Below are 26,685 nucleotides of genomic sequence, written 5' to 3'. Positions count from 1 at the left end.
ATTCACTTCGGGCTACATTCTATCTCCTTTAATGGCGGCAACCTTATTTTCCAAACAATAGCGTCGCTTACCGGTAAACGTTAATTTTAATTAAGCGTTTCATTATCTCAGCATCAATCTCACTAAAAGGTAATTTTTTTGATATTGTTGATTTCACAATATTCTGTTACGTATTCTGGGGTTGTATTAACGTTTCTATAACATTATGTTTACTTCTCTATTTTTACTCTTCAATCTAAATTTTTATTTTTTATGTTTCGAAGTCGGCTACGCTGTTGGGACTGAGGTTTGAGTATTTTGGCGTATGTGCATGGAATGCTATTCGGACCCGGGTCCGTATAACCAGGAAACTCTATTCGGCATTAGGTAATCTATCGTTTTAGCGTAATCAATTCGGCGGCAGTAGTAATGTGCGGGAGAGGTAACTGATGAATATATTTGTTTAAATAAGTATATTTGAGTCAAATTTTACAAAATATAACAGATAATTGATTTAAAATAACAATCAGTGACCAAAACAATTTAAAATAACATGAAACTAACTTTAAACTAGGTGTTTGAGATAAATATTAGTAGATAAAAACAGCGGCCATCTTTCCAAATAAAATTTAGAGTAGTTTCCCTTGATACAAATATCTATTCGTTGTGTTGACTTTGTTGTTTAATATACATAGTTGTCTTGTTTAATATAAGTAGGACAGAGGGCCATCTTCTAATCTTTAATTTCAATTGAAATGAAGGCTATGTATGTATGTACATCCAAGATCTCAAAAACGTTTGGGAGGTCCATCATCCATCATTTATTAAACCCTTTTGTACTGATGAACTTGTCAATTATTAGGTCGTCCATATTCTTCATAAATGACGTTGGACTCAAAATATGGGACGGGGTAAAAAAATTTTTTAAAATGAAGAATATATTCGTTTTCGTTAGAAATTGTGATTACGCGTTCAGGTATAGTAGAACTGCGATATGATATTAAATCAGGGGTCTCCAAACTTTTTAGTCCGAGGGCCGCATTAACTATCAAATTTCACTTCGAGGGCCGTTTCTTCCAGGTATGTCTTTGATTTTTCTGGACAAAGTTCCTCAGCCATCACCAACAAAACTTTTTTCCGTGGACAAAAAGATCTCCTCGGGCCGGATGAGAGGACATCGCGGGCCGCATCCGGCCCGCGGGCCGTAGTTTGGAGACCCCTGTATTAAATCATCATCTTGCTTTTAGTGACGATTGGGGGAAAGGGAATTCATCGGGAAAAGTATGACGTCATTTATGGACAGGACCGGCGCTACCTATAAGGCGAACTAGGCTCTCGACTAGGGCGCTGTCCGTAGGGGTGGGCGCCAAAATGGGTTGGAGAAACAAATTGAAAGTTTGAGGGGGAGGGGTGCAAATCGTAAGCTTGTCCCCGGGCACCGGGAAGGGTCGCTACGCCTCTGATAATACAGGGGCATACACAAAAGAGGGGGGGGGGGCGCTTTTATTAAGTTTTGCCTAGGGCGCTAAATAACCTGGCGCCGGCACTGTTTATGGGTGATCCATTTAAGCCTAGTTGTTTATTTTGTCTGTAGACATTAGTCTTAGGCCTACACTTTTTCTAAATTAAGATTATTGTGTTTATAAAAATAGTTTTAAATTTTAATTAGTTACATCTGAATACCACATGTTTTTTTTTCTATGCCTTCTGCTTTCATCAGTTTTTTATTTGTTCAATAGTCGATGTTTACCCATCCCCACCATCCATTATTACAAAAACAAAAAACACCCACTATATAGTGATATCTCCCTCTAGAAAAAAAAAAAACTAGATCAACCTATAGTTCGTAGGAAAATTAGAATCTATCACTTATTCGTCTGTTAAAAAAAAAGAAATACGTCATTTTTCTCAACCCCGCCGTTTCATCCCCCACTTAGCACAACGTCACCAAGTTCGCGGCGCGCGTGACGTCATTTGTCATAAGGCTAATGTTAAAGAAAGAGATACCGCGTAATTAAAAAAAGTCAAAACATGCACTATGGCGTTGAGACTTTAGCGACGTTTAGTCTGACGAATAGATCTAAATGACTTTAGTACGGTAAATTATATTGGTGTTTAATTTATTACAGTGGCATGCGGTGCTCCCTCAACTATACAAATTCACGTGCTTTCAATTTCTGCAACCTGCTGATCTGAGACGTTCGGCTCTAAAAAGCCCGTGACACAGCGGCCTCCGTAAATACATTTAGGCTCCCGGTCCCACCTATAAACTTCGTCTGCCCATTAAGCTCCACGCAATACTTGTGATTGATATGTGGACATAAGCGGCGATAGTGGTTGTGTCAAAAGGGACCCCCTCCCCAAGCTCAGCTCTTAAAGGTGCTCCGCACTTCATAAAAGACAAACTTGATGTTCAGACATCGTCGGACTCGGGCGTTTAGCCGACGGCCGTATTCCTAATGCAACGTCCACTGCTAACACTATTTCTATATTAAACTCAAGCCTATACTGAGCTCTGGCTTTTTACATTAGCTGCTGTCCTATTAAGGGTTGATCTATTGTTATGCCCCATGTCGCGAAACTTGCTGTTTTGTCCAATTTTACCTGAAGCCAATAATTGTCGTGGATTCTTGTCAAATATTGTTGCCAGGAGCTAGTTGGTTTGAACCTTATTGTTAGAAGTTATTTCATTCGGAGTCAATGTAGTGCGGCCTATTTTCGTCGGTAGGCATTTAGTGGCAGGCCCTTTTTGGCGGGGATGGTGTGCTGAGGTTGTTAAACACCGCTTAGGACAACAGGCATGCAATAGTTATGATCATTTGTTATGAGCAAAGGTATGCATGAAAACGAACGCTTTATGTTCCTCATTTTCATTGAGCACAGCTTTATAGAAGTCTTCCATAATTGACGTCACTCATCCCCCCCCCCCCCCCCCCCCGATCACCCCTTCATTATAGGTCATAAATTGCAGTCCTGCGTAAATTGACGTCACATAAGATGATATATGTGACATCGTTTATGGACAACCCCATATTTCTCATTTTAGGTATTTGGTATCAACATTTTGACAACAAAGGTTGTTCAAAATGTGTATTGGAGGTTAAGACTTGACATCTACCATAAATGACATCACGCACTTAAAGGGTGGAGTAACTGGTTTTGAGGCTACGGTTTCCGCGGGAAAGGGGAGGGGTAAGAAACGTGAAACGTTATGTATTTGGCCTAATACAAAAATGCTGACAAAATTCTTTTTCGTTCGAATTATGGCTTGACTTTTTAACAGTAATAACAGGCAGGGCAAAAAGGTAATTTTCGACATTACGACTATTTCGTGACGGCGAAAATGGGGGGGGGGGGTTATGGTGAAGAGATGTCAAAAAACGTGACGTCATTTATGATTAAATCACTAATTAAAGGGAAAAAGCATGAAAGTATGAAATGAAAATAGCAAACACACAATAACACAAACAATAACAATTAACTCAAACTAATATTTAAATAAACATTAGATATGTAGTGGTAGCTCTATAAAAATAGGGAGTTTCTTAATGTATAAATCATGCATCTCATAATAATAATTCTAGAACTGATGTTTATTTTCATTCAATTAAATTTTTTAAAGGTCAGAATTTAAAAAAAAAAACACATGCTTTGTATTTAAACACAAGACAATCGTATTTAATAGCAAACATCAATACTTTTCCATACAAATAGAAATTAAAGGGAAATGACTCAAAATAATATTTTCTTAAGATGGCCGCTGTTTTTAATAGCAAATTTAGTATCTGGAACATCGTTGTTAAACCTTAATTTTATGACATTTTTATTGATTTAACCCTTAAATGTGGTTTAATATTCAATTATCTTTAGTATTTTAGTAGAATATGCAAAAATATATTCATATTTAAGCCATATTTATTAGTTACCTTATCCCTACATTACTAGTGACGACCGAATTGATTACGCTAAAACGATAGATTACCCGGCATTATTTTGGTCTCTAGTTACACATTATCTTTATTGAATAATAATACAATTTTATGTGCTAGCCTATTTCACTATTTGATTTGTTTTGGCTTTTTTATTTCTTGACTGTTGAGATTGTTTTTTATTACGCTAGTCTGGCTGGCAGAAGTTGCAAAATACAATGACCTTAAAGTTAATTGCTGCACAATTGGCTCAAATTACTCTTCTTAACACCTGCACAGTAGTCTCAAATTATCCTTTTATAGATGCGCAATGACAAAATTAAATTATCCGTACTGTCTGTATGGTTGGGTAAAACTCCATTTTAGCGTATTTTATTTGCCGCTTCACGTTCACCTCTGGTTGAGCGTATTTTATTTCAAACACAACCGAAACACACAAAAACGTTTGAAAAACACTAGGATTAGAGCTAGATCTAGGCTATTTTTTTTATATATGAATGTGAGTTTTAATTAGAAAAGTTTAAAAAAAAACACATAAAAAAGCATTAGGACAGTTCCAATTAAATAGCGCAAAATCGTCAGCGGGAGAAAAATCCCTACACGGCCTAGGGTTCACCGTACGTTCACGTTGACTTTAATTATCAGCATACGTCATAGCTTGAGCAATAGCTATTTGAAATAGTGTTGGCCTCAGTTTTGGGGTCACAGTGAGTTCCTAAAAGTTTATAGCATTCAATATTCCAAATTTGGATTTTTCTCAAGTTTTGACAAAAGTAAATTATCAAAACGAAATCAAAACTTCATAAAGAAATAAGCCCAATGTTTTACTAACGTATTTGTGTTACGGTTGGGTTTATAATAAACCCCCCCTCCCCCAAGCCCTAGTGAAAGCAGCCATCCGTGACGACAATTTCCAGATGACAGTGACAAGATCAAGCAGAACTTGTTACCCCTCATTGTTTCAAATTGTTTAAAAACTAAATTATCTCCCCCTAATAGCCATCACCAATTCAACCCGGCTCTACGATTGTAAACTTTTAGCGTGAACCACAGCTCAACAGACTGCTGGGGGTGGTAGCGATAGCGTCTGTTGAGCATGCCTGGAGTGCGAGGCAGGGGGCGGATCGGCGTGCGTGGTGGTGGTGTCCGGCATGGTCCCACGTAGATAATTATATATATGTAGATTTTTTACTTGACGAAGTATTATCCACATACACGTTCCTCTTTTTCCCTTAAAATTCCTCTTTTTAAGTATGAATGTCCCTACTTTTTTTTGCTAGAGGTAGGCAGTGTTTCTTCCAGGCATCACTTCGTGAAGAGTCTGGAAGAAACACTGCAGGTAAGCATATCTGTTGACAGTATTTGTCCAAGCACTTGTTATGGAGAGCTTCATTTTAATCAATTTTTTAAAATACTTGTATTTAATGAAAAAAAAAGGTAAAAGCCTGATTGATCTAACATTTGTGTTTATTTGGGTATGGTGTAGCTGAGACTGAAATCCATTGCACTGTTGATTTGTATTGGTGTTACTGTATACTATGATTTACGTTTGAAAAAATTATACTCTGTTGTAATTAAATAATGGTTTTAAGTTTATTTCAACATTAAAAAAAAACAAGAAGCAAATTCAGAAGAAAAATTCCCAACATAACAGGAGTATATTTTAATAAATTTAATATGTTGCTAAAAGTGACTATTGACTAAATTTGATGCTGGGTCTGAATAGAGTTCTATTGGCTGTACAGAGTTTATTTGCTTGTTTATTTTTACTTTGATTATCTTTTTACTTTGTTAAATTTTAAATCATGTATTTAGGCAGGGGTGTGAATTTTCAGTCAGCAGTACCCTACTGTAGTGATATGTTTTAGTTATATGTTTTCACCAAAACAAAAACATTTGGAAAAAGTAATCTATAACAAATAGATTATCTTGACCTGTGACGTCTTTTTAAGTATAACTGCAAAATTTAAAAAGCTAGGGAAAGGAAATTTTCCCCACAAAAGAATTTTGTTCCAAAATTTAGCTACACTGAATTGTGAAGGCTATTTCTTCACATCTTGCACTAGTTTCAAAACTAATGTTATTAAGTAACTTTTCTTCTGTTGCTTTCCTAGATGCCGAGAACTACCAGACGAAGTGCTGCTTCCAAAGAGGAGCCTAGCCCTGAACCAGTGGAGGCTCCAAAAACACCTAGCAGGCCAAAGCGGTAGTGTTTTATATCTATGTGCCTGCACCATGTTTGAATTAAAAATTGAGTTTAACATGACTACTTAAAGATTTCTTTTTTATTTTATACTAGTAATATGCCATGATAATAACTTAAACAACCACGCTAAACTGAATGACCACAGACCAGTGACACTCATATTAATGTGCTACTGAAGTCTAAATTTATTTGGACATTTTTGCTTTGATTTTTATTATCAATTTTATATTTACTTTATCTAGTTGATCATTTAAATTTAATTGAACTGAAGAGTGGTAACTTCCATTAGCGGTTGAATGGAATAAATTGTGTATATGTGTTAATGTTACCAAGTGAGCCTTGTGGTGAACTAGAAGACTAACTTAATATTTTAGGGGTGCAAAAAAGGAAGAGCCAGCCCAAGAGGAAGTACCAAGTGGAGAGCCTTTAGAGACACCTACAAAGCGAGGAAGACAAGCAGCTAAAGGTACATTTTTGTCGCTGCTTCTTGCATGTCGGTGGTAGAGTTAAAGAGTAGTGGTTAGTCTATTGTAGTTTCCTCCGGGTTGATTTTTATTTGTTGTTTTTTTATTTATTGTTTGTCGGTGAATAGTTGTCCTAGTTTTAGAGGAAGCTTGGATTTATTCTTAAATTTATTTTTTGTTTTTTTAAATATATTTAAGTCCATTATAATAAAAACCTTTTATTTATTGTAAAATATGTATAGAATACTTTATACTGGATTATTAACAATATTCTGCTGATGTATAGCTGCCACACCTAAAGAACCAGAGGTAAAAGAAGAGCCAGCTAAGAGAGGTAAATCTGCTACTGGTGGCAGGTCCACGTCTCGTGGCAGAAAAGGTAGAAAGCAGGAAGAATCAGAGGAAGAACAGGAACCAGAAGAAAAGGCAGAGGAGGAAAAAGTAGAAGAAGAAGAGGAAGAGAAAACACCACGAGGAGGGGCCAGGAGTAAAGGAAAAGGTCGGTCCGCGTCCTCCGGTGGACGAGGAAAAGGGAAGGCAGTAGAGGAAGAAAAGGAAGAAGAAGAGGATGTTAAGGCTGTGGAAACTCCAAAAGTCAAGGCAGCTGCTGTCACTCCTTCTCCAAAGGGGGGGAGGAAGCCTCGAGGTAAGGCTTCGGCTGAAGACATAACTGAAGAAGAAAAGAAAGAAGATGCTGAAGAGAAAATGGAAGATGAGAAAGAAGGAGGAGGAAGTAATGGGGCAGAGACTAAAGGCAGACAAAAGCGGACTCCCATCAAAGCAGCAGAGACAGCAGCCACGCCCCCAAGTGGAGGTCGGAAGGGGAGGGGTCAGAAGACAGCTGAGCCAGCTGCCAAGGCATCTCCTACACCACCAAGGTCATCTCGTCGTGGGGCTTCAGCTACTGCCACCCCAGAGGCAGAGAATGCAACAAAGGAAGAGGCAATGGAAACTGCTGGTGAAGAGGCTAAAATGGAGACTGAAACTGCCAGTACAGTGAGTGTTTTGTTTTCTCATTATATATTAGTCCTTACATTTCTAAAATATATTATAAAATGTATACTTTATTTTTATTTATTATGGTTAATTATGTTCTTTACAATTAATACAATAGTGGTCTTGGTAAAATGTGGTCTATTTATTTAATGGTACAAGGTGTAGAAGTAGAGTTTACAGTTAACATGTTTTAGTTTCTGGTTGGTTGGGTAATTGAAGATACTAGTACTGGAAGCTTCATATGGTGTTAGAATCCAACCTGCTCTGATGGGTACCTGACTGGAGTTTATATAAGCAAAGACACCGAGCATAATGCAGTCTTAAAATTACTGTCATATACAGAGGTCATAGATACATTAAAGTTATTTACGTCTTTAATCTTAAAGTTCAATCTTTTGACATAAATAAAGGATTTATCGTCCTCTGTATTTATGATGGCAAAATTCAATAATTTTGATGTAAATGTTTTTTATGTTTGCTTTGAATATAGGAGAAAACTGAGGACTCAGTCAGCCCAGGCAAGAAGCGTAAATTGGGAGAAGAAGAAGATGACAGAAGTGTGAAGAGGTTACGAGTCTCAGACACAGAGGATCCTCTTGACCAAAGTGAGGAGGCTAGTGATTTCGTGGTTGTTAACAAAGAGGATGTCCCAGCGCCTGATAGCAAAGAGGTAGAAATCTGATAAAAAATGATCAAACATTTGTTCTATGGCTATCAATAATTTATATAATAATAATTGGTAGAAATAATATACTGTTGTTTTTCCTGAAATATTTTTGTAATACTTAGTTTATTTTTCCAAGGTTACTGAATCCCTGCCCCCTGCTGTACCTGAACCAGTGAAACCAGCTGAAGACAAACCTGCAGACCCTGTTGTTCCTACATCTGTTGAATCATCTGACAGCACTTTTGTAGTTCCGCTTACGGAGGTGGAACTGACGAAGCAATACACTAAAGAGCATAAAGTAATCATTGTTTATTCTTGTATGATTTTGCTGGTGTTATTCTTTTACTTATCAAGACTCATGCTTTTTGATTTTTCTCAGCAACAGGAAGCAGATGAGACCTCCTCTATTTTAGTAGAGGTGGGTAGCGAGGCCGCCTCGGACATCACAGGCTTTTCATCCAGGACCTTAGACGTCAGTGATGCTTTATCCATGGATTCCGGATCCGGAGAGCAGTCCGAGGTGCCCATGGATACGTCACTAGTCACACCACAGGAGCCAGAGGATGTCGCAGCCCCCATTGAAGACATACCAGATGCTAAAGTCACTGCTCAGCCCAGTGTTACTGTTGAAGCTTCGCTAAATAACAATGCACGGAACGATGGCTTGATAAACGTAATATAGCTGTCCTCATGCAATAAATTTAACTGTTCTATTACTACTTGTATTTTGCTGTGCTATCTATCTGTATATTCGTACACTTGTTGTTTTATTTTTTTATTTCTATATCCTATTTCCAAAGATTTTTCTTTATACTATAGACTTTCATCTTTTATGACACTGTCTTGTTAGCCCTTTACAATTTTCTACGACCGCGGTCACATAAGTGTGGTAAAATCCAGTGCGTCCGCTGTCAACCTAACTACGTATACGTTTATTTATGCGTAGTAACAAAAGGCTTGTTAGTAACAAGATTATGAAAATTCTGACTGGGGCAGGAAATAATATGTTTTATTTACGTTGTTTTCTTGTTGATCTATCACTACTTGTTTATTTTCTATAACTTTTCTAAGGTTAAGAATTTTACTTTTTTGAGATTACGGGCAATATAATTACCGATGTTAAGTCTAACTCAAATGCATCTCCTGTTTTAGCAGGCTTCATTTAGAGTGTACTAAAATATTTTTAGCATTTAAAATAAGTTTTTATAGTAATAATAATACAGCGTTGTTTTTTTTTACTACGATAAATATAAATTTTTATTTATTATTAATAAACTCTAATGCTGTTTTACTTCATACATAATAAACTGAGACCAATTTTGTGTTTAATGCTCTTTATTTTATTTATTTAACGGTAAATGGTTTTTTTTTTTTAAGTGCCGTCTTTGAAAAGATGCGTCTTTTCGCCAGGCGGTAGGGAAATATAAAACAGTCCTGGACTGTAAAGAGTTACTCTATGTAAAATTGGGGTTCATGTATTCTCGTTTATGCCCAAAAAAAAAAGTATTCCATAGTATATAATAGTATTTTGCCTTGAAAAGCCAGGCCAATTCTGCTAAATGTTGTCTGGCCAAAAAGAAAATTGTCCAATCTATTGGTTCTAGTCCAGACTTATACTTACCAAACTGAATAATCTGGGCACTTAATGATGTTTTCCATTAAAGATTTGTTTAATTTAACATGTTAAGATTGTGTATCAAATTTTCCAAATAGACTTATTGTGATTTAAAAAATAAAAAGTCAGTAAAGTAGTGCATAAGGGGATGTCAGTGTATCCTTGGTTTTATTGGTTTTTAGACAATGTAAATCTCTTATACATGTAAAATAATTACTGCTGCAAGCAGTGCTAGTTTTTTTTTAAACAATTTGTCTATAATACTATCATGTGCTCTAGAATAAGGGTTGCCAACCTTTTGAGGCGGAAGAGCCAAAATTTACAATTTTTAAAATTTCCCAGTTTTTAGAGAGCCACATTAGATTTGTTATATAAAATAAATAGCTTTAAATATGAAATAATATATATTCATATAAAACAATACACTTGTTTCGCCAGAATAATGAAATTAGTAATTTTAAAAAAGGGGCTGGAGAGCCGCATCTTTACGTCAAAAGAGCCGTATGCGGCTCGCGAGCCGCAGGTTGCCGACCCCTGCTCTGGAAGGAAGGCTAATAAAGCTTTTGCTATGAAGAACAATTAATATTTAAAATAAGCCACTTCTGAATGTGAGTTATATACTATACAAATATGAATAATTTGTAAATACTCCCCTTTAAATAATAAACATAAGTTAACCAAATTTATGTTAATTAAATTAATTAGATTTTATGAGTAAGATTAATAGAAGTTGGCAGAAATTAAGTAGTTGATTATTAGTAAAATGTACTAAACTGTTAACAATCTTTCCTTATGCTAATCCTAAGTGAATGCTAAATCAGCCTATTAAAAAAAACTGATGAGGTAATTTGCTGCGCTGGCAAGGTATGGTGCATTTCTTAATTGAAAAATATAAACAATTTGCTTTACTGTATACAAGGTTAAGTTCTTAAACCCTGCACTTTTTACAATGAAGTAGCCATTCCTAAATGAGGTAATATGAGTTAGAGTTATTGTTTGAAAAGAAACATTAATGGAGAAACTTCTACCAGTGCATCTATTTAAATCTAATGTGCAACAAGCTTGAAGGAAGAAAGTTTGGCATTTTTATATTCATTTATTATTAAAAAGTAGTGTTTAAATTTTTAGACTAAGCTAACAAACCCTGGATCTAGTAATAACTTACCAGTCGGGCATTCATCAAATAAAGATTTAGTTTCTCAGAACATTTTTTAACCCTTGTTTCTTGTAACCATTTTGTCCTATTTAAATTAAATGGTGCATATTAAAAATTGGTTTACTTATAATTTGAGGTTGATTATGAAGTTATAGGCTTGTGAAAATAAAGTATTGGACCCATCGATTTGCAACGCAATGAAAAAAAAAATTGTATTTAAGGAAAAAATAGAATTTTTAGCGTAAACAAATTAACAATTATTTTTAGTTCTGAAAGTTATCTTAAAGTCATATATTTAAATAAAGTTCAATCTGAGCCTGAAATATTCTTTTTTATCAATTTCAAGGTAACACAAGATGCAGTGAATGCAAATTATGTACCAAGCTCAACAAGCATTCTCAAGCGCAAGTTTATCCTAAACAAAAATTTTCCTGCCGATATGATGGACCCTGCATATTGTTTTAGTGTAGTGAGCTACAATGTCCTGGCAGAATGTCATATGGCCAGGTAATCTTATTCAAAACTAATTCAGTATTGAAGGATTTTATCCTTAGTATTAACAATATTGGATGGCTAACCTGAAAGTTCGCATCCAGTTCTGATGCTAGGGAAAGAGAGCTTTTGGCATATTTCTGACCACATTATTTCTTCAGATGCAGAGGTCACAGAAACAGGTGAACTCTTTATCTACCCCTTGGGCCGCATGGTTCAAATCGGTAGCTTCACTTTTTTTTTATTGACAACATCAACCTTAATCATGCTGGCTATCAGAGAGGAATTCACAGAGTTAAGTGATCATGATTGGTTGCTAAACCGAAAAGTCCAGATTTCAAACACTCTGGCAGATGAGGCTCGATACCTGAGTACAGCAATGCCATCTAGGAGAGAAAACTCCAAAATCAAACAACTGCCTTGTAGATTGTTCTTGGATGCACAAAAGCTATGGAAGCAAACCCAAAAAAGAAAAGCAGGCTGAAATAGTAGTCAACTGCCTGTATGACGTATAACAGGTGTACAGGTTATAGATGGTGGGAACGCTGTGCAACATTATAATTAAGAAGGAAGAAGAAGAAAACACCCACACTAAAGTAAACATAAGAACGACGTCGTTTCAGCTGCTAGTGTCTGGTTTATGGACACTGCAGTAAATGACAGTGTGGCTTGTTATTTTCACCAGTGTTTTTTTTTTTTAGTTGATCGCCATTATGAACTTTTGCTTCCCTTGAGGTATATAAAACAAAAATGCTCTTGGGATTTTTCACATTCACTATGGAATACTCCCTTTGATGCAAATACCAATATGTTTTCTAATGAAAAGGATGGTCTAGCACAGGGGTCTCCAAACTTTTTAGCCCGATGGCCGCATTAACTATCAAATATAAGTTCGGGGGCCAGTCTCACAATGTTTTCACCAATGTCTGCAACATGGCAGGCTATGGTATATGCACCCAAAGCTACATTTTCAAATTGTTTTAAATTTTCTGGGCAAAGCTCCTCAGCCATCTCCAACAAACATTTTTTCCGTGGACAAAAAGATTGCCGCGGGCCGGATGAGAGGTCCTCGCGGGCCTCATCTGGCCCGCGGGCCGTAGTTTGGAGACCCCTGGTCTAGCAGAAATATGTATGATTACCCAAAATCACCAGTTTGGAACTTGGCCAGTAGACTGTAGGTTGTCCCCTGCACGCAATTTCCAAATCGGGTAGTGGGCTGCTCTGGGTTAGGAAGTAAATTACCCATGGGTCAAGGTGCTTGTAACACGGGTTAGAGAAGGGCTTTGATTCTTAATGTTGTTCCAGGCTGGCTGGATAATGAGGAAAAAAGCTTGTTCCACTATTGACTGTTTGTGTGAGAGAACTTCAAATCCCTGCTGTTGTTCACTTTTTATACATTTAAGTAAGAAAGTGAATTGTTTTTTTTTTATATAAAGTAATCAGAGAATTAATATGTCTGGTTTTTTTAATTAACAGGGGAGACTACTCATACACACCAAAAGAAATGAAAAATAACGATTTTAGAACTGAAACACTGCTCAAGGAACTTGAATATTTGGATGGGGACATAGTATGTTTGCAAGAAGTCAGTCCCTCCCTTTACAAAAATGTTTTAGTTCCTGCTATGGCAAAGTAGGTATTGATTTCTTGGATTCAAATAGAAAAATCATATTTTTAAAAATGCAACAATATTTACAAAAAATGAAAGCATTGGTTCACAATACAATCTTTCTTTGTCATTTGCTTCATCTCTATTAATCGTTTTGCTATTCTGTCTGTCTCTCAACTACATATAGATCAAGGTTAAATCCGATTAAAATGTCGATGCTGGATAAAAATTTGTTTTCAACGACATTTTTCGTTTCTGGTATAATTTGAAGTTGAAGTGGTGATGTTGGTTATAGGTTTGGTTTAGAGAAAAAGGCAACACAATCAACTAAGCGCCTGTTGTGTTTCTCCCTCAATGGCCATTTATCTAGTCTATTTATATTAATACTATTAACTTTTAGCTTTTTAACAATACTTGTTAAGCAATGTATTTTTATATGTGTACATTATTTTGCGTAGGGTATATTTAGTCATGTATATATCTCTATTAAGGAATGGGCTCTCAAAATTTCCAAACTCTTTCTCTTTTCACAACATATTGATCCTTGCTTTTTTTAAAAGTTAAATAAATATATATTTATATATATATAGGCCTATATATATACTAATATATATAAAATATTAAAGTAATGATTTAATTCATGAATTTTTTTTTTAAATATGAGTAATAATATTTTTTTACGTAATAGCTAGCACATGAAGACACAACATCCAGAATTTAAAATAATCTGCACATACAAAATTGTGACCATTAAAGTTTGGTGACATTAGTGTGATCATTAAAATATTGCTGTCAAATTCTTAATTTCTTTCACAGGAATGGTTATGCAGGTGATTTTATTAAAAGGACAAAAGATTATTGGGAAGAAGGGGAAGCAACTTTTGTGAAGACATCTAAATTTACAGTTCTTTCTTCTAATGGATACTCTTTAACAGACTTGGCCTTTAAGGTAGGTGTTACATTTGGTTCCCAGAAAAATGTGCACAAAAATAATAGTTGTCTGAATCGAGTCAGGCACGTCCGCTGACGTTTGGGTGACCTATGAAGGGCACCTTACAATAGGGCTTGTAAGTAGGTCACAACTTCTTGTTCACCTACTTGCCAGCTAGTAGATTTCCAGACCGTAGACTTACAAGCCCTATAGGGACAAGGCACACTATAATCAATGATTAAACCAAACCAGGGGTAGTACCTGGCAACCCTGAGATAATGTAACCTGTGGCTTCCGAGAACGCACAGCGATGCCTTTGACTCTTGGCTGGCACCAAAGGTTGAACACCGTACACTCAAGGCTGGTGTGTCTGGGTGGTAGTAGTCGTTTGAAAGTCAGCAATTTAATTTAGGGACGGAGTGGCCTAGCGGTAGAGAGCTGGACTGCTAACCCGTAAGTCTCGAGTTCGAAACCGGGTTCAAGTCAGTAGACCGTCCCTGAGTCCACCCAACTCTGATGGACACCTAACTCACGTTAGGGAAAGTAAAGGCGGCTATGCATAGTGCTGACCACGCTATCTCTGTATATGCCGAGGTCACAGAAACAAGTGAACTCTACTTCACTTGCCCCATAGACCGTCAGGTTTGAAAGGGAAACTTAACTTTAATTTAATTTTAAAAATAAAACGTTTCCACAATTTCCATTTTTTCCAAGCAACAAAAAGACTAATTTTAATGGGTTAACTGAAGATGTTTACCCCACAATTAGCAGGATTGTGCTATTCTACACTGCTTAATGACATATGTCTCTGGTTCTGCTATAAACAAAGTAATAGAACTATAATTATTATAGTAAATTCCTATACATTGTTGAGGGGTATATAGTAAAAGCTTTGTTTTGAAGCTTAAAAAAAAATGTATGTTTCATTTTTCCCATGTAGGAAGTGGAAAAGAGCGCATTGAATCCTGAAGTCAGTGAGGAGGCCAAAAAGTATTTGGATAGGGCAGATGTAATTCTATTGACATCATTACTGTGTTTGAAAACCAAGAAGACGCTCACAGTCTGCAACATCCATGTGGTTTATGATGATCAGGCACCAGATGTCAAATGTATTCAGGTAATTTTTGACTAACTACACATGGAACACACCTGTCGTTTTAACTTGCAAGTGGTCTAGTTGTCATGTGTGCTGTAATTAGCTTTTGGCAATAATGTCTTCTGTGTTGTGATCTAATGGGTTCCTGACTTACGTAGGGGAAAATAAAAGCGGCTGGTTCTTAGTGCTGACTACACCAGGCGTACATGTGAATTCTACTTACTTCATCTGCCCAATGGATCTCTAGGTCTAAAGAGGAATCTTTACTTTTTACTTTCTTGTATACATAGTAAAAAGAAAGTATTGTGATCATTTAAATAAATGTAATTGTTACGGGCCAGTTGTAGGTTAGTTTAGAATAGGTTAGAATAGTCTAGACCTAGGGGAGAGTGCCTGTGTGAGTGGAGTTCACCTTACTGTGTAGTTACCCTTGTGTGTTTATGTCTTGTAATCCCAAGGTCGAATGCGGGTATAAAAGGGGGAGTGAACGATTGTGGGGGGCAGTCAGCGGGTTAGTAGCGGTTAGGACGAGGGCTGTTCTGGTAAGCTTGAATGCATTGAGACAAATAAAAGGAGTGAAGTTATACACAAAGCGTTGTTATTGATTTGAAATGAACCCAGAACGTAACAGTAATGAATTTTTAATACTTTTTGTCATTTTACACTTCCATACTGTTTCCTGTACAGAATTTAAAGGATGTATTGTAATTATACAAATATCAAATTTCGTGTCTATATCCTGAGTTGCCATCCATTCCCCCCCACCCCTACTGTTATATAATAATATACTTTAAAGCTCTATTTTTACTTAGATAATGGCTGTAGTTTATTTCTCTGTGCGCTAGATTTGCTCTGCTATTAACCTGATGGTGAGGTGAAAGCAAATAGCATTTTTTTATTTCTATTTACCACTGATTTTCTAACATGACTTCTGTACTACCTGTATCTGCAAGAATTTTTTTTACACATGCCCAATTGTATACTTTAATTCACTATAACAAGCAGTTGAGTCCATTTTTATTGGTTTGATTTTGAAACTAACAATGTATTAGTTGATTATTTTTTTTCTGATTAATATCCTTATTCTAAATAAAGGAAATTTAATATGTTCTGTATTGAACTATCAACAACTTTCTATTGTACTAAACCTATATTTTTGTTAGCAGTTGAAGTAATTTTATTCTAATTTGGAAAGAATGTTTTTCTTGGCTAGTCATTACATTCAAGACAGCCAGAAGTTTAGTTCAAAATTAACATATTATAATTTATGTAAGATATTTACTTGCATGCCAGTATAGCTACAATGAATGATGCATTTGTTTACTTTTTCTTATTAGTGAGTTCAGTTGCCACTGTGATGCCAGAATTTTAAAATCTAATGAAAATGTAATGTAATCTGATGTAATTTAGATTTAACTTGATAAATTCAATATTTCAAACTCAGCGGCTTAAAATTAAAATAACACTTTAGACTGCATAATTTGCTACTACCTAATTAAAACAATCCTGTTATCATCTTAACTGGGTAAAAAAGGTTTCACAATTTGTGTAAGCCCTTAAAATATATATACGCTTGTAAATGTAAGCAATGTTTACAGAATAGGTTACAAACTACGATTTTATTACTTGAGAAGAACTTGTCTCACATTTCTAGAAGCAGATACTTTTAGCTTGAGGTTCCTGTAGTGAAATAATTTAATTTATTCAATGTGTCATCCTTAATGGCTACCTCTGTACAGTGTCATAATGGCTAGCTGCAGTTTTATTGTTTGCTACAGTTATACAGTGTGACCCATAATATCTAGCTGCAGTTATAGTCTTACCTGCACTGACTAGCTGGGGCTAGTTGTGCCGCGTACTACCATATAACACGTGCTGTGTTGCTCTCACTTAGGTGGCCCTGGCAGTGAGGAAGCTGGTATCTAAATCAGGGAGCGACATGAACCCCCACATCATCTGCGGAGACTTCAACTCAGATCATAACTCCCCAGGCTACCACTTAGCAAAGGAAGGCTATCTCTCAGACAACTTCATCCAAAGCCTACAGAATATTAAGTCTCTTGCCACCAAGGAAGGGGAAGAAAAGGTCACATTTTTATTTACTTTTTTTAGTGCTTATAATAACACATCATTTTTAATTTCTTGTATACAAAGTATAGAGGAAGTATTGTAATCGCACAAAAAAAATCGACGTTTTACACCTCTCTGAGTCAGAAAAACATAGTTTTGCAATTTTGTCTGTGTGTATGTAGGCTTTATTTGCGCCTAGAATTAATTTTTTTATTATGATCAATTTCTATAAATTTTATTTTATTTTGAAATACCTAGCTCATATTACCTTATATCTTTCTACTCCCCCCTTTCAGTGTACTTTCCATTAGATAGTGTGAAAGCCACTTTCTTGTGCAATAAAGTGTTATTTTGGAAAGATTTAGTAACTGTATTGTTTTGTTATTTACAGTCATCTTTAATCAACTCCATGTGGGGAGCTTTAAAGTGTTATTTTGGAGAGGTTTAGTAACTGTATTGTTTTGTTATTTACAGTCATCTTTAATCAACTCCATGTGGGGAGCTTTCCAGCATACTTCCAGCCACTTGACCAGTGCCTATAGAACTGTACAGGTGACATTTTATTTCTTTTTTTTTTTAAAAAAGAGCCAAAAATTAAAAACTACAAATCAAATTAATTTAGCCCTTCATTTCATGAATTAATTTTTTGAAACCGATTTCAATGAAAAAAATACTGATGGATAGGTTATAGTATGTAGAATACAAAAATAGTAAGAAAAAGCTATTTTTATTTCATGAAAATTTTATTTTGTAAAATAACAGTATGTAACAAAATTGATACAGTATGCAACAGTAAGAAAAAAAAAATAAAAAAAAATAAAAATCTACTGATGAAATTTCAAAAAACAGTTCTTGTTTTTAGTAAAGCAAAAGTTAACTTTACATTTTGTACACAAATAGCTGCTTAATCCCTTGCACCCTGGCAATTTGCACCTTTGTCGTGCATCACCATGAACCATCCAGTGACCAATTTGGTCAGTTCTAATGTTTGTAGGGGGGACAACAGCTGTGCGTCCTCTGTGTCTTTTAACCTCAATCATACGGTCAATGTCAGAGGGCCTTCCTCTCCTTTTATTTTGGGAGGTTCCCATCTTACAAAGACACTGTGCAACTTCAGCGCGGAATTCCCATAATGTCATTTTTGTTGTGGCACCTGTTTGGGAATTTGCTCTTCTATAAAGAAGCCAAGCGTTCACAGATGTGACATCCATCAAGTGGCAAAAAATTCTGAAATACCATTTCTTTGACCGTAAGAGTATTCTGTGTCTGGCAATATGACTGTCCAGTAAATCAACACCCCCCATGTGTTGATTATATTCCTTTATAATATTGGGGCAGTCTATCTCAATCATTTCTTTTCTTTTCCTGTCGTAACGTACAACTTTTGTTATGGGAAGTTCTCCAGAACAGGTAGATAGTAATGTAACTTGTTTGTTGTCTTTCCATATCACATTGCACACATCAACTCCATCAACTGTAGCTGTGAATTCTTCAGAGGTTCCTCTAGGCAGTTTTTTTAATTTAGCATCATCCATCAACTTGCAGTTTGGAATTCTATTCCTCCTAACGGTACCCAACATATATATCCCTTGTTTGGCCATATGAACTGCCAGTGGCAATGACATATAGTAATTATCACAGTACAGTTTAGCATTTTGGAATTTATCAATAACCCTTGAGAGACGCACAACAACATTTGCACTGGGACCTAATTCTGGCTCATCATCATTTCTTTTTGTAAAATAATTTGTAGGGCCTGAATATATTTCAAAGTTATAGGCAAACCCAGTAGCCCCACATAAAACAAATAGCTTGAAGCCCCACTTATTGGGTTTTAATGGCAGATATTGTTTTAGATGGTGCCTTGCTTTGGTTGCACATATCTGTTCATCCACAGCCATTCGCGGTTCCCTGGGCACTGCGGAAAATTTGTTATTTAGCTTGTCTATAATTGGTCTCAATTTGAACAATTTATCATGCTGAGGATGCCCTCTATCCAGCATCAAATTATTGTCATTGAAGTGCAGTGTACTTTTCAATGCTTCAAACTTGTTTATGGGCATAGAATTACTTATTTCACTGATGCCAATATCAGGTCTCCAATAACACCTTGTCCTAGGTAATGAAATTACAGACATGTACTGTAAAATCCCAATAAACTGTTTTATGTCCAGTTCATTATAAATCATAGTGTTATTTGGATTCTTCTGTGTGCAGTAAAGGTTAGTTTGTTCACAAATAAAGCTAACACAATCATCATCAATGAAATGATGAAAAAAATCATAAGGTGTCTTCAGTTGTGTGACTGAATCTGGAAGCACTGAGCAGCCTTTGAAGTCCAAACTTTCTTGGTCTAGAACTAAGTTTCTCTTTTTCCATAGAACATTTTTGTGTGTCACTTTAGCAGTGGTGCCTGATGTAGAAGCTTCTACATTTACTGGTGGTAGAGTTGATGATGAAGCCTGCGGCTCCGAATCAGATTCCTCACTCTCCTCGGTGCCACTGTCTATGTGTTCTTGCTGAACTGCAACTTCATCTTCAAGGTCAAAAGAATCAGAGGAATCACCTGACATTCCTTCAATATCACTCTCATCTAGATGCTCTAGGAAATCTGCCAGCTCCTTTTCGGAGAGAATTCTGCGGCCAGAGCCCTTGTTCATTTTTGATACCTGTAAAATAAAATGAAAAAATAATGTCACCACTAAAACATTCTATAAATTATATATGTATAAAGTTCTATATAAATATGTATATTCTTGTGTATGGCTAGATCTATGTACTAATAATGCAGAACTAATAATGCTATGACATATTATAACACTATTAATTTAGAAGATAAATATATGTAGGCCCTATATTTATATGTTACTTTCAGTAATAATATTATAGATAAAGTTCAATGTAAATATTGGGCCACCTGCAGGCCCAATAATCAATCAAGGATAGAGATCTATAGATACTAGATCTAGTTCTAGTTTGAGTAAGGATTTTAACACTAGATCTAGTAGTATGTGTACTAGTATGTTGATCATGGCCTAGAATCTAAATCTAGATCTAGATTCTAATTTTTATAATAAACATCTATAACATTTCTCTTCAGTAATTACTTTTATAAATAAAAATATAAAAAGAATGCAAGCTGATCTAGTACATATTGCATTAAAGGTAACTAAACCTAGATCTAAGTAAAGTATTGATTCTGAAAGAGTGACATTTCACTACACTAGATTCTATGAAACAGAGTCAAGTCAAAGCCTTCCTGGAAGGCTCCCGGCCAGCAAGGTGTTACCGTTTCATGGTGTATCAGAACTGAGACATTCAGTAAATTGATGTTATCATCATGAATCTAATAAAATAATATGTAAATAACAAAGCTATATGTAAAACTACTTACCTCCAAATAGGAAATATTTTTTTCACGACAAAAATCGCAGCCTCTAAATAGAATTTAACTTCTCAAAATGCACCTCCTCAAACACTGTCTGACTAGAGTAAACTGACCGATTCAAATCTCGAGCGTCTCATATACAGCGCACCTATAGTCTGTTTCAGGCTTAAATCTAGGTCAAAAGTGATCTAGCAGCAATGGGAACATTTAAAAAGTGGATTTTGATCATTAGTGTAAATTTATTTGTAGTTATTTCGCTTTGTAACAAAACTGATACAACATGAAATGAAGGGTTAGGATTGTTTTATGTATGAAACAGAAAAGTGCCAAGACATGTGCAATTCACATCATATTTTACTCAAACTTTGCACACAATTTATTACCCGTCTCCACAATAAACCACTTCCATCCGCATCTTGTGGTTGAGCTGATAGTGAGGCCTTTAATATAAAATATTCTCTGGCTATCTCATTTCTACTAGATATGTTTTTTTTTTATATAGATCTTTAATGTGATTAATCTTAGTTCCTCCAAAAAAATTCTAAATCAAGTTAGGTTTGACACATTTGGAGGAATATATGAAAGAGGGTTATTAAATTATTATTGTATTGTAAGATTAACTAAATATTATTGTCATTTGATTACTACAATTTATTCTGGACGTATGATTTAAAGTGTACTTTTATTTTTAAAATGTCTTTGAATGTTTCAAAAATTTGGAAACAACATGAATATGTTTAGAAAATTTGAACTCGCCCCTCTTCTCCCATGCTTGTAAATGATGTCTGTTTTTTTTTTCAATGGTAGTGAATATATTTTAATATCTTTAATATCACATTATCACTGCAACCAAAACAGGTCCTTTAAACATACATACTTTGGTGGTGGTGTTTATAATTCTAATTTTAACAGTACATCACTGCAATTACAATCTATGACTCAGTGAATTGTTCCAATGCAATACTGTACATAAGTCTGTACTAATAGTGACTGCTCCAATATAAAATTATAGAAAAGAATTCTTGTCAAAAACAAAATAGACAGTTTTTATGCCAAAGAAACAAACTTTGATAAATGACTGACTGCCCCTTTAAAAGAGTCATCTTGCTTTTAATTTCAGGGTAAGGAACCTAGTATCACAACTTACACCAAGAACATGTATGCAGGTGTGGATTACATATTCCACTCCTCATTATCCCTGGATGTTGTTGGGGTGCTGGAAGTGCTAGACGAGGTGTTTATTACCAAGTTAGGTGGACTGCCTAACACCAAGATCCCCTCCGATCACCTCTCACTCAAGGCTGTCTTCAGAATGAAGTAAATCTTGTAGTTGTAAATCTCTGTCTCTCTTTACAAATAATGCATTTTTCTCTTTTCACAAGGCAGTTTTATAAGTAAAAAGGTTTTGGTTGGAAAATTGTTCTTTTTTTTTTTTTTTTTTAAGGTTTTTTTAACAATTGAGGGGAAAATATAGGAGTGAATCTGTGTGTTTTAAAAAAACCAAGTACTTATTATTAGTTTGTTTTTATACAAATTTTTCTCAGGATAAGCCATCATTGCTAGTTATCCCATCTGTTAGGTGCCTAGGTTGTCATAGGAAATTTATCTTCAAGTCCCTATCATACTGTTAAGTTCTATATTGTGGTTTCAAATCTTTATAAATGCTGGTATTTTTTTATAACACTAATATAGTTTAGTTGTCCTTGCTTTTAGAACAGAATATGACTGATAAGATAGCTGTAACTTGAGTATCCCATAGCTTTTAACTTTGTGCATATTGTTCTATCGTCATTAATTTTCATTGGTTATTGAACCGGAAAATATGTCTGCCTTAGTAATATCATTTATAGTCAGTAGAGTTTGAAATTAGTCCTCTGTTTGTTTTACTGGTACCTAGTTTTTAGTTTTATTTACATCCTTTTTAAAAAGAAAACTATTTTTAATTTAAATCAGCTGCTTAGTTATATCTGTCTAAATTAATTTAATTTTTCAAATCTAAATTTTAAATTACATATTTAACACCAAGAGTCCACCCCTTTTTTGTAATATGAAGTGTTCATCTTGCTTTGTAAACTTTTCTTGTAGAAGGAGAGAAAACCATCTAGCGTAAGTAAATCGAGTTCTGAAAGATTGTTTGTTTTTCAAAATTGTTAAACGTTAGCTTTGGAATTAGTTGTTGTAGGATTTATTCAAAAGCCATTCTGTTTATGGGCATGGTGGACTCCTGTCATGCTCTCAGTACAGGCTGGCTGCGATGGGCTGGACAGAAAAGCTTTTTTTTCTTCTTCCACCCCTGTTGCCAGCCACTAATCTATTTATTTCTAGCTGTTAGATGGAAAGATGGGGTATAATATTTGAATGTGGTTCCAACAATTTATAGATCTAGTATCAGAATACAAATATTAATTTAAATATAGCCTCATTGTTTGCCTTAAACAATTTTAAGAAGAAACAATGTCACATCTCCTCCCCACCCCCCCCCCCCACCCCCCACCCCCACCCCCTCCGCTTTAGGTAGTCATGACCTCTATAAACAAGTTTCCTTCTTTGATCTCTTCACTAGATATCAAATAACAAGTAGTACTGGTCCTTTCGTATGTTTATCTTTTAGTTTCACTGTATTAGTGTTTTTGTTAGCCTTTCCATTTATTTTTTTTGTCATTTATTTGTTTCTTACTGAAAAAGTGTGAAAAATAGTATAATTCAGGTGTTGTTTACATATATATATATATATAAAAATTTTTGAGTGTAAAAAAATGTACAAAATCCACTTTATGGGAGTTGAAGTTTTAGGAACATTCCAAAGTTAATTTTTACCCATTTAGAACCTGTACTACGATTTGTCGTGTTAAGTTGAAAAATGCACATTTTCTATTTCGTGAAATTTTGCGATTTAAAGACAAAATACTTTTGTAAAGATGATATTCTGAATAAATTCAGATTGCTAAACAGTAAAAATGAGAAAGATTAGGGATAATTGTAAGAGGATTTCTTACAAATGTAACAATTCAAATGTTTCATTTCAGAGAGTGAGGTGACTGCACCTAGTATTACACGTTTTTAATTTTATCCCTTTTCACCTTTGGACCAGGAGCATTCAATGTCAACATTAATTCAGCATCTGCGTTAGTTGTGAGTGAAAAAATTGACAGTTTGTTCTTTTTATTTCATCATGTTCTGAGGTTCATGAGGGGGGTGATATTAAGCATTTAAAGTGAGTTTTACAAACGTATGTGGTTCATTTCTATCTGGTCATTAAACAGTTTAAATAAAAATCTTAAGTTATTAAACCGAAATGTAGGTTCCCGTGTCTTTATGTGTGTCTCTGATGGATCAGGGTTAGGGTTTCTGCTAGAGTTAGGAAAATGGTAGTGTAGACAGCAATACAATAGCAAATATATGCCCTACTGGTGTTCTTACAAGTACTGAATTCTAAATTTTTTTTCTTGGATATTTAGTACACGTGGCAGCTAAAAAGGTCCAAAATGTACTTGTCTCTTGTTGACGACAGTTGTTTTGTTTGAAAGGTACATTTTTTAGCTTCTGGTCTAGGCTTCATTCATTTCCACATGACGACTTCTTTACAACTATATGTTTTAACCTGTTTCAGAAACTAATAGCAGCTTCTATTCAGTAGTTTATAATGCTAGACATTCATCTATCATCGTGAAGCATGTACTTTTCATTAACTTGATCTGAGTGTTATAATCGTTGTCATATTTTTACATTTTTTTTTTAAACGGTTATCATGAATGACATTAGAAGTGATGTCACGTGTCATTGTCAGACTTGAATGAAACTGTTGTGGTAAATCGTGTAAGAAAAAAATAAATGTACCTGTATTAGAAAGAAAGAAAACAGTTCAGCTCTGTTTATAAAAAAAAAAGTTTAGATCTGTTAGAAAAAAAATAGTTCTGCTGTGCTAAAACAAAGATACCTAACATATGAAATCAAAATCTGACTTGGTTATTAAAAAACAAAATATAATTTTTTTAGCTTGTGTTTAATTTTAAACCAAAACATGTCATGAATGTAATTATTTAGTCAGAAACACATCACTGATAATTGTCACTAAATTATATGTATAATTTCATCCTGAATATTCCTAGTGGTTTAGTTTGAGAAATAATGTAGGTTGTTCTCAAGACAAAATATTTTTAAATGTTATTTAAAAACAAAATGTTAACATCAATTTCATTGGCATCTGCGCAATCTGCACATGAAAATACATTGCTCACCTTTCTATTTCAATTGTAAATAGTTTTTTCTTCTAATGTTTTCAACAATAAAAAAAATGAAATGCAAACTATTGTCATCATCATTATCCAGATAAAAAAAATTGTTTGGTGTTTGGGAATACATTTTAAAATGTATCTTGCTCGAGATCTTGTCCTTAAAGAAACTGCAGTTGAATGATGTAATGTAAACAGAACCAAATTTTTAAAGCATTAATTTTGTATAAACCAAACAAACTTTTCACAAATTAAGCCTATGTAACTCTCCCTAATATGATTTGTTGCTCTCAAAGTTGTTCTGCTTCTCTCTTTCAACCATAGCAATAAAAAAAAATTATGTACTTTATATTCATGGTAATCAGAAGAAAAACTACTTCTGTTACTCTATATATTTAAAAAAATCTGTTTCCTCAAAAATTGTGGTCAGTTGTTTTTTTTTTTTAACTTAATTTTTTTAAAAATTTTTACAGGGTGAACAGAAAATAAAATAATTTAATTACCCATTTAAATCTGTCAGTGGTGTAGGCAGGGATTGTTAGCTCTAACTACACTTTCCCAGACAGTGAATCTCTAATACAAAAGTGTCTCACATTAATTAACAGCTTTTTATGTTTACAGTTTCTAAACAGTGAATATCATTGAAACATTAAAAATCATTGAAATCAAATCACTATGAACATATGTAGGCCTATTTATCTATGTATGTATGTATATAAATATATATATATATATATAGATAGATATATAGATAGATAGATAGATAGATAGATAGATAGATAGATAGATAGATAGATAGATAGATAGATAGATAGATAGATAGATAGATAGATAGATAGATAGATAGATAGATAGATAGATAGATAGATAGATATAGATATACATATATATATATATATATATATATATATATACACACACACACACATACATACATACATATGTATATATATACTTAAATATTTTTTGAATATAACCCTCTCCCTTGACAAATTCCTGCCTACACTATTTAAATAGATAAATGTCAGTATCATTGAAATGACAGACTATTTTGTAGTTGTAGACTGACTCGGGATAAGTTAAGAAAGCCTTTTTTTTTTTCTCTATCACTACCTGGAATTATTTTTTTAAAAATGTGTCACTCTATTAGGACTTTGTTACCTTGTCTTTTTTTATGTCATCACACCATTCTGTCTGCCCCATCTTTATATCCGCAGCACATCATCTTGTATGTTCATCACATATAATACCAGCCTATGTGTATCCCATAAGTTATGTTTTCTTAATATGGATTGTTTGATTACACGTGAGCATGCCATCATCACATTGGCAAAAAATTTGTTACAGTTTTAAATTTAGTCAATGAAATCTGTTGTTTTTTTTTTTTATCACAGTATGTCATGTTTAGGAAGACTGGTTTTTTTTTTTTACAAATTTTCTGACAGCACAGAAATCAAAGGTCTAAAAAAGTTATGGACTAGTTATTTTTCTTATAATGCATTATTTGGCTTCTTATATACTGGTTGTTTTTTTTTTCCTCCATACATTATGTCATGAAATGTTGAAATGCATCCAAAATATGAAATGATTTCTAAAATAAAGTTCTGAATTCAACAGTAAGTTTGTTATTGTTGTGTTTTCTTGTGATGAGTGTCATAATTAAGTTTTATTTTTAGAGTTATTTGTGTGTTGCAAATAAGGATATATATATATATATCTATAATATAAGCGGGCTGAGCGTGTCCTTCCTTCCGTCCGTCATCGCTATAGATTTTGGGACTATAAAAGTAAACTGCGCACCACGCTGTGCTTTTCAGTGCACCGCAGTGTCTTATTATAAGACTTAGAGTAGGGT

At 34.5% G+C, this 26,685-nt stretch overlaps 1 protein-coding gene across 4 annotated transcripts; it reads left to right on the top strand.

Annotated features, from left to right (window-relative positions):
- LOC131930821 (nucleolar protein dao-5) lies at positions 1–26,446 on the top strand. Of its 4 annotated transcripts, XM_059287444.1 has the most exons (17): positions 1–129; positions 6,023–6,114; positions 6,489–6,580; positions 6,865–7,574; positions 8,065–8,244; positions 8,378–8,539; positions 8,621–8,914; positions 11,359–11,519; positions 12,981–13,136; positions 13,930–14,062; positions 14,985–15,161; positions 15,986–16,009; positions 17,035–17,226; positions 17,685–17,762; positions 21,719–21,915; positions 22,684–22,704; positions 23,625–26,446. In XM_059287444.1, the coding sequence occupies exons 2-17, from the start codon at positions 6,023–6,025 to the stop codon at positions 23,629–23,631; spliced, it is 2,676 nt and encodes an 891-aa protein (XP_059143427.1). In that variant the 5' UTR covers positions 1–129; the 3' UTR covers positions 23,632–26,446. The 4 variants fall into 4 exon arrangements, with proteins under 4 accessions (XP_059143427.1, XP_059143430.1, XP_059143429.1 ...); XM_059287447.1 differs by lacking the exon at positions 15,986–16,009; XM_059287446.1 differs by lacking the exon at positions 22,684–22,704.
- Positions 26,447–26,685: the final 239 nt, after the last annotated feature.

Source organism: Physella acuta, unplaced genomic scaffold (genome assembly GCF_028476545.2).
Source record: "Physella acuta isolate Inbredline_101_S28 unplaced genomic scaffold, ASM2847654v3 ptg001855l, whole genome shotgun sequence".
NCBI classification, from domain to species: Eukaryota; Metazoa; Mollusca; class Gastropoda; family Physidae; genus Physella; species Physella acuta.
The sequence above is the reverse complement of the archived record's forward strand: the minus strand, read 5'-3'. Positions and strand labels throughout refer to the sequence as shown.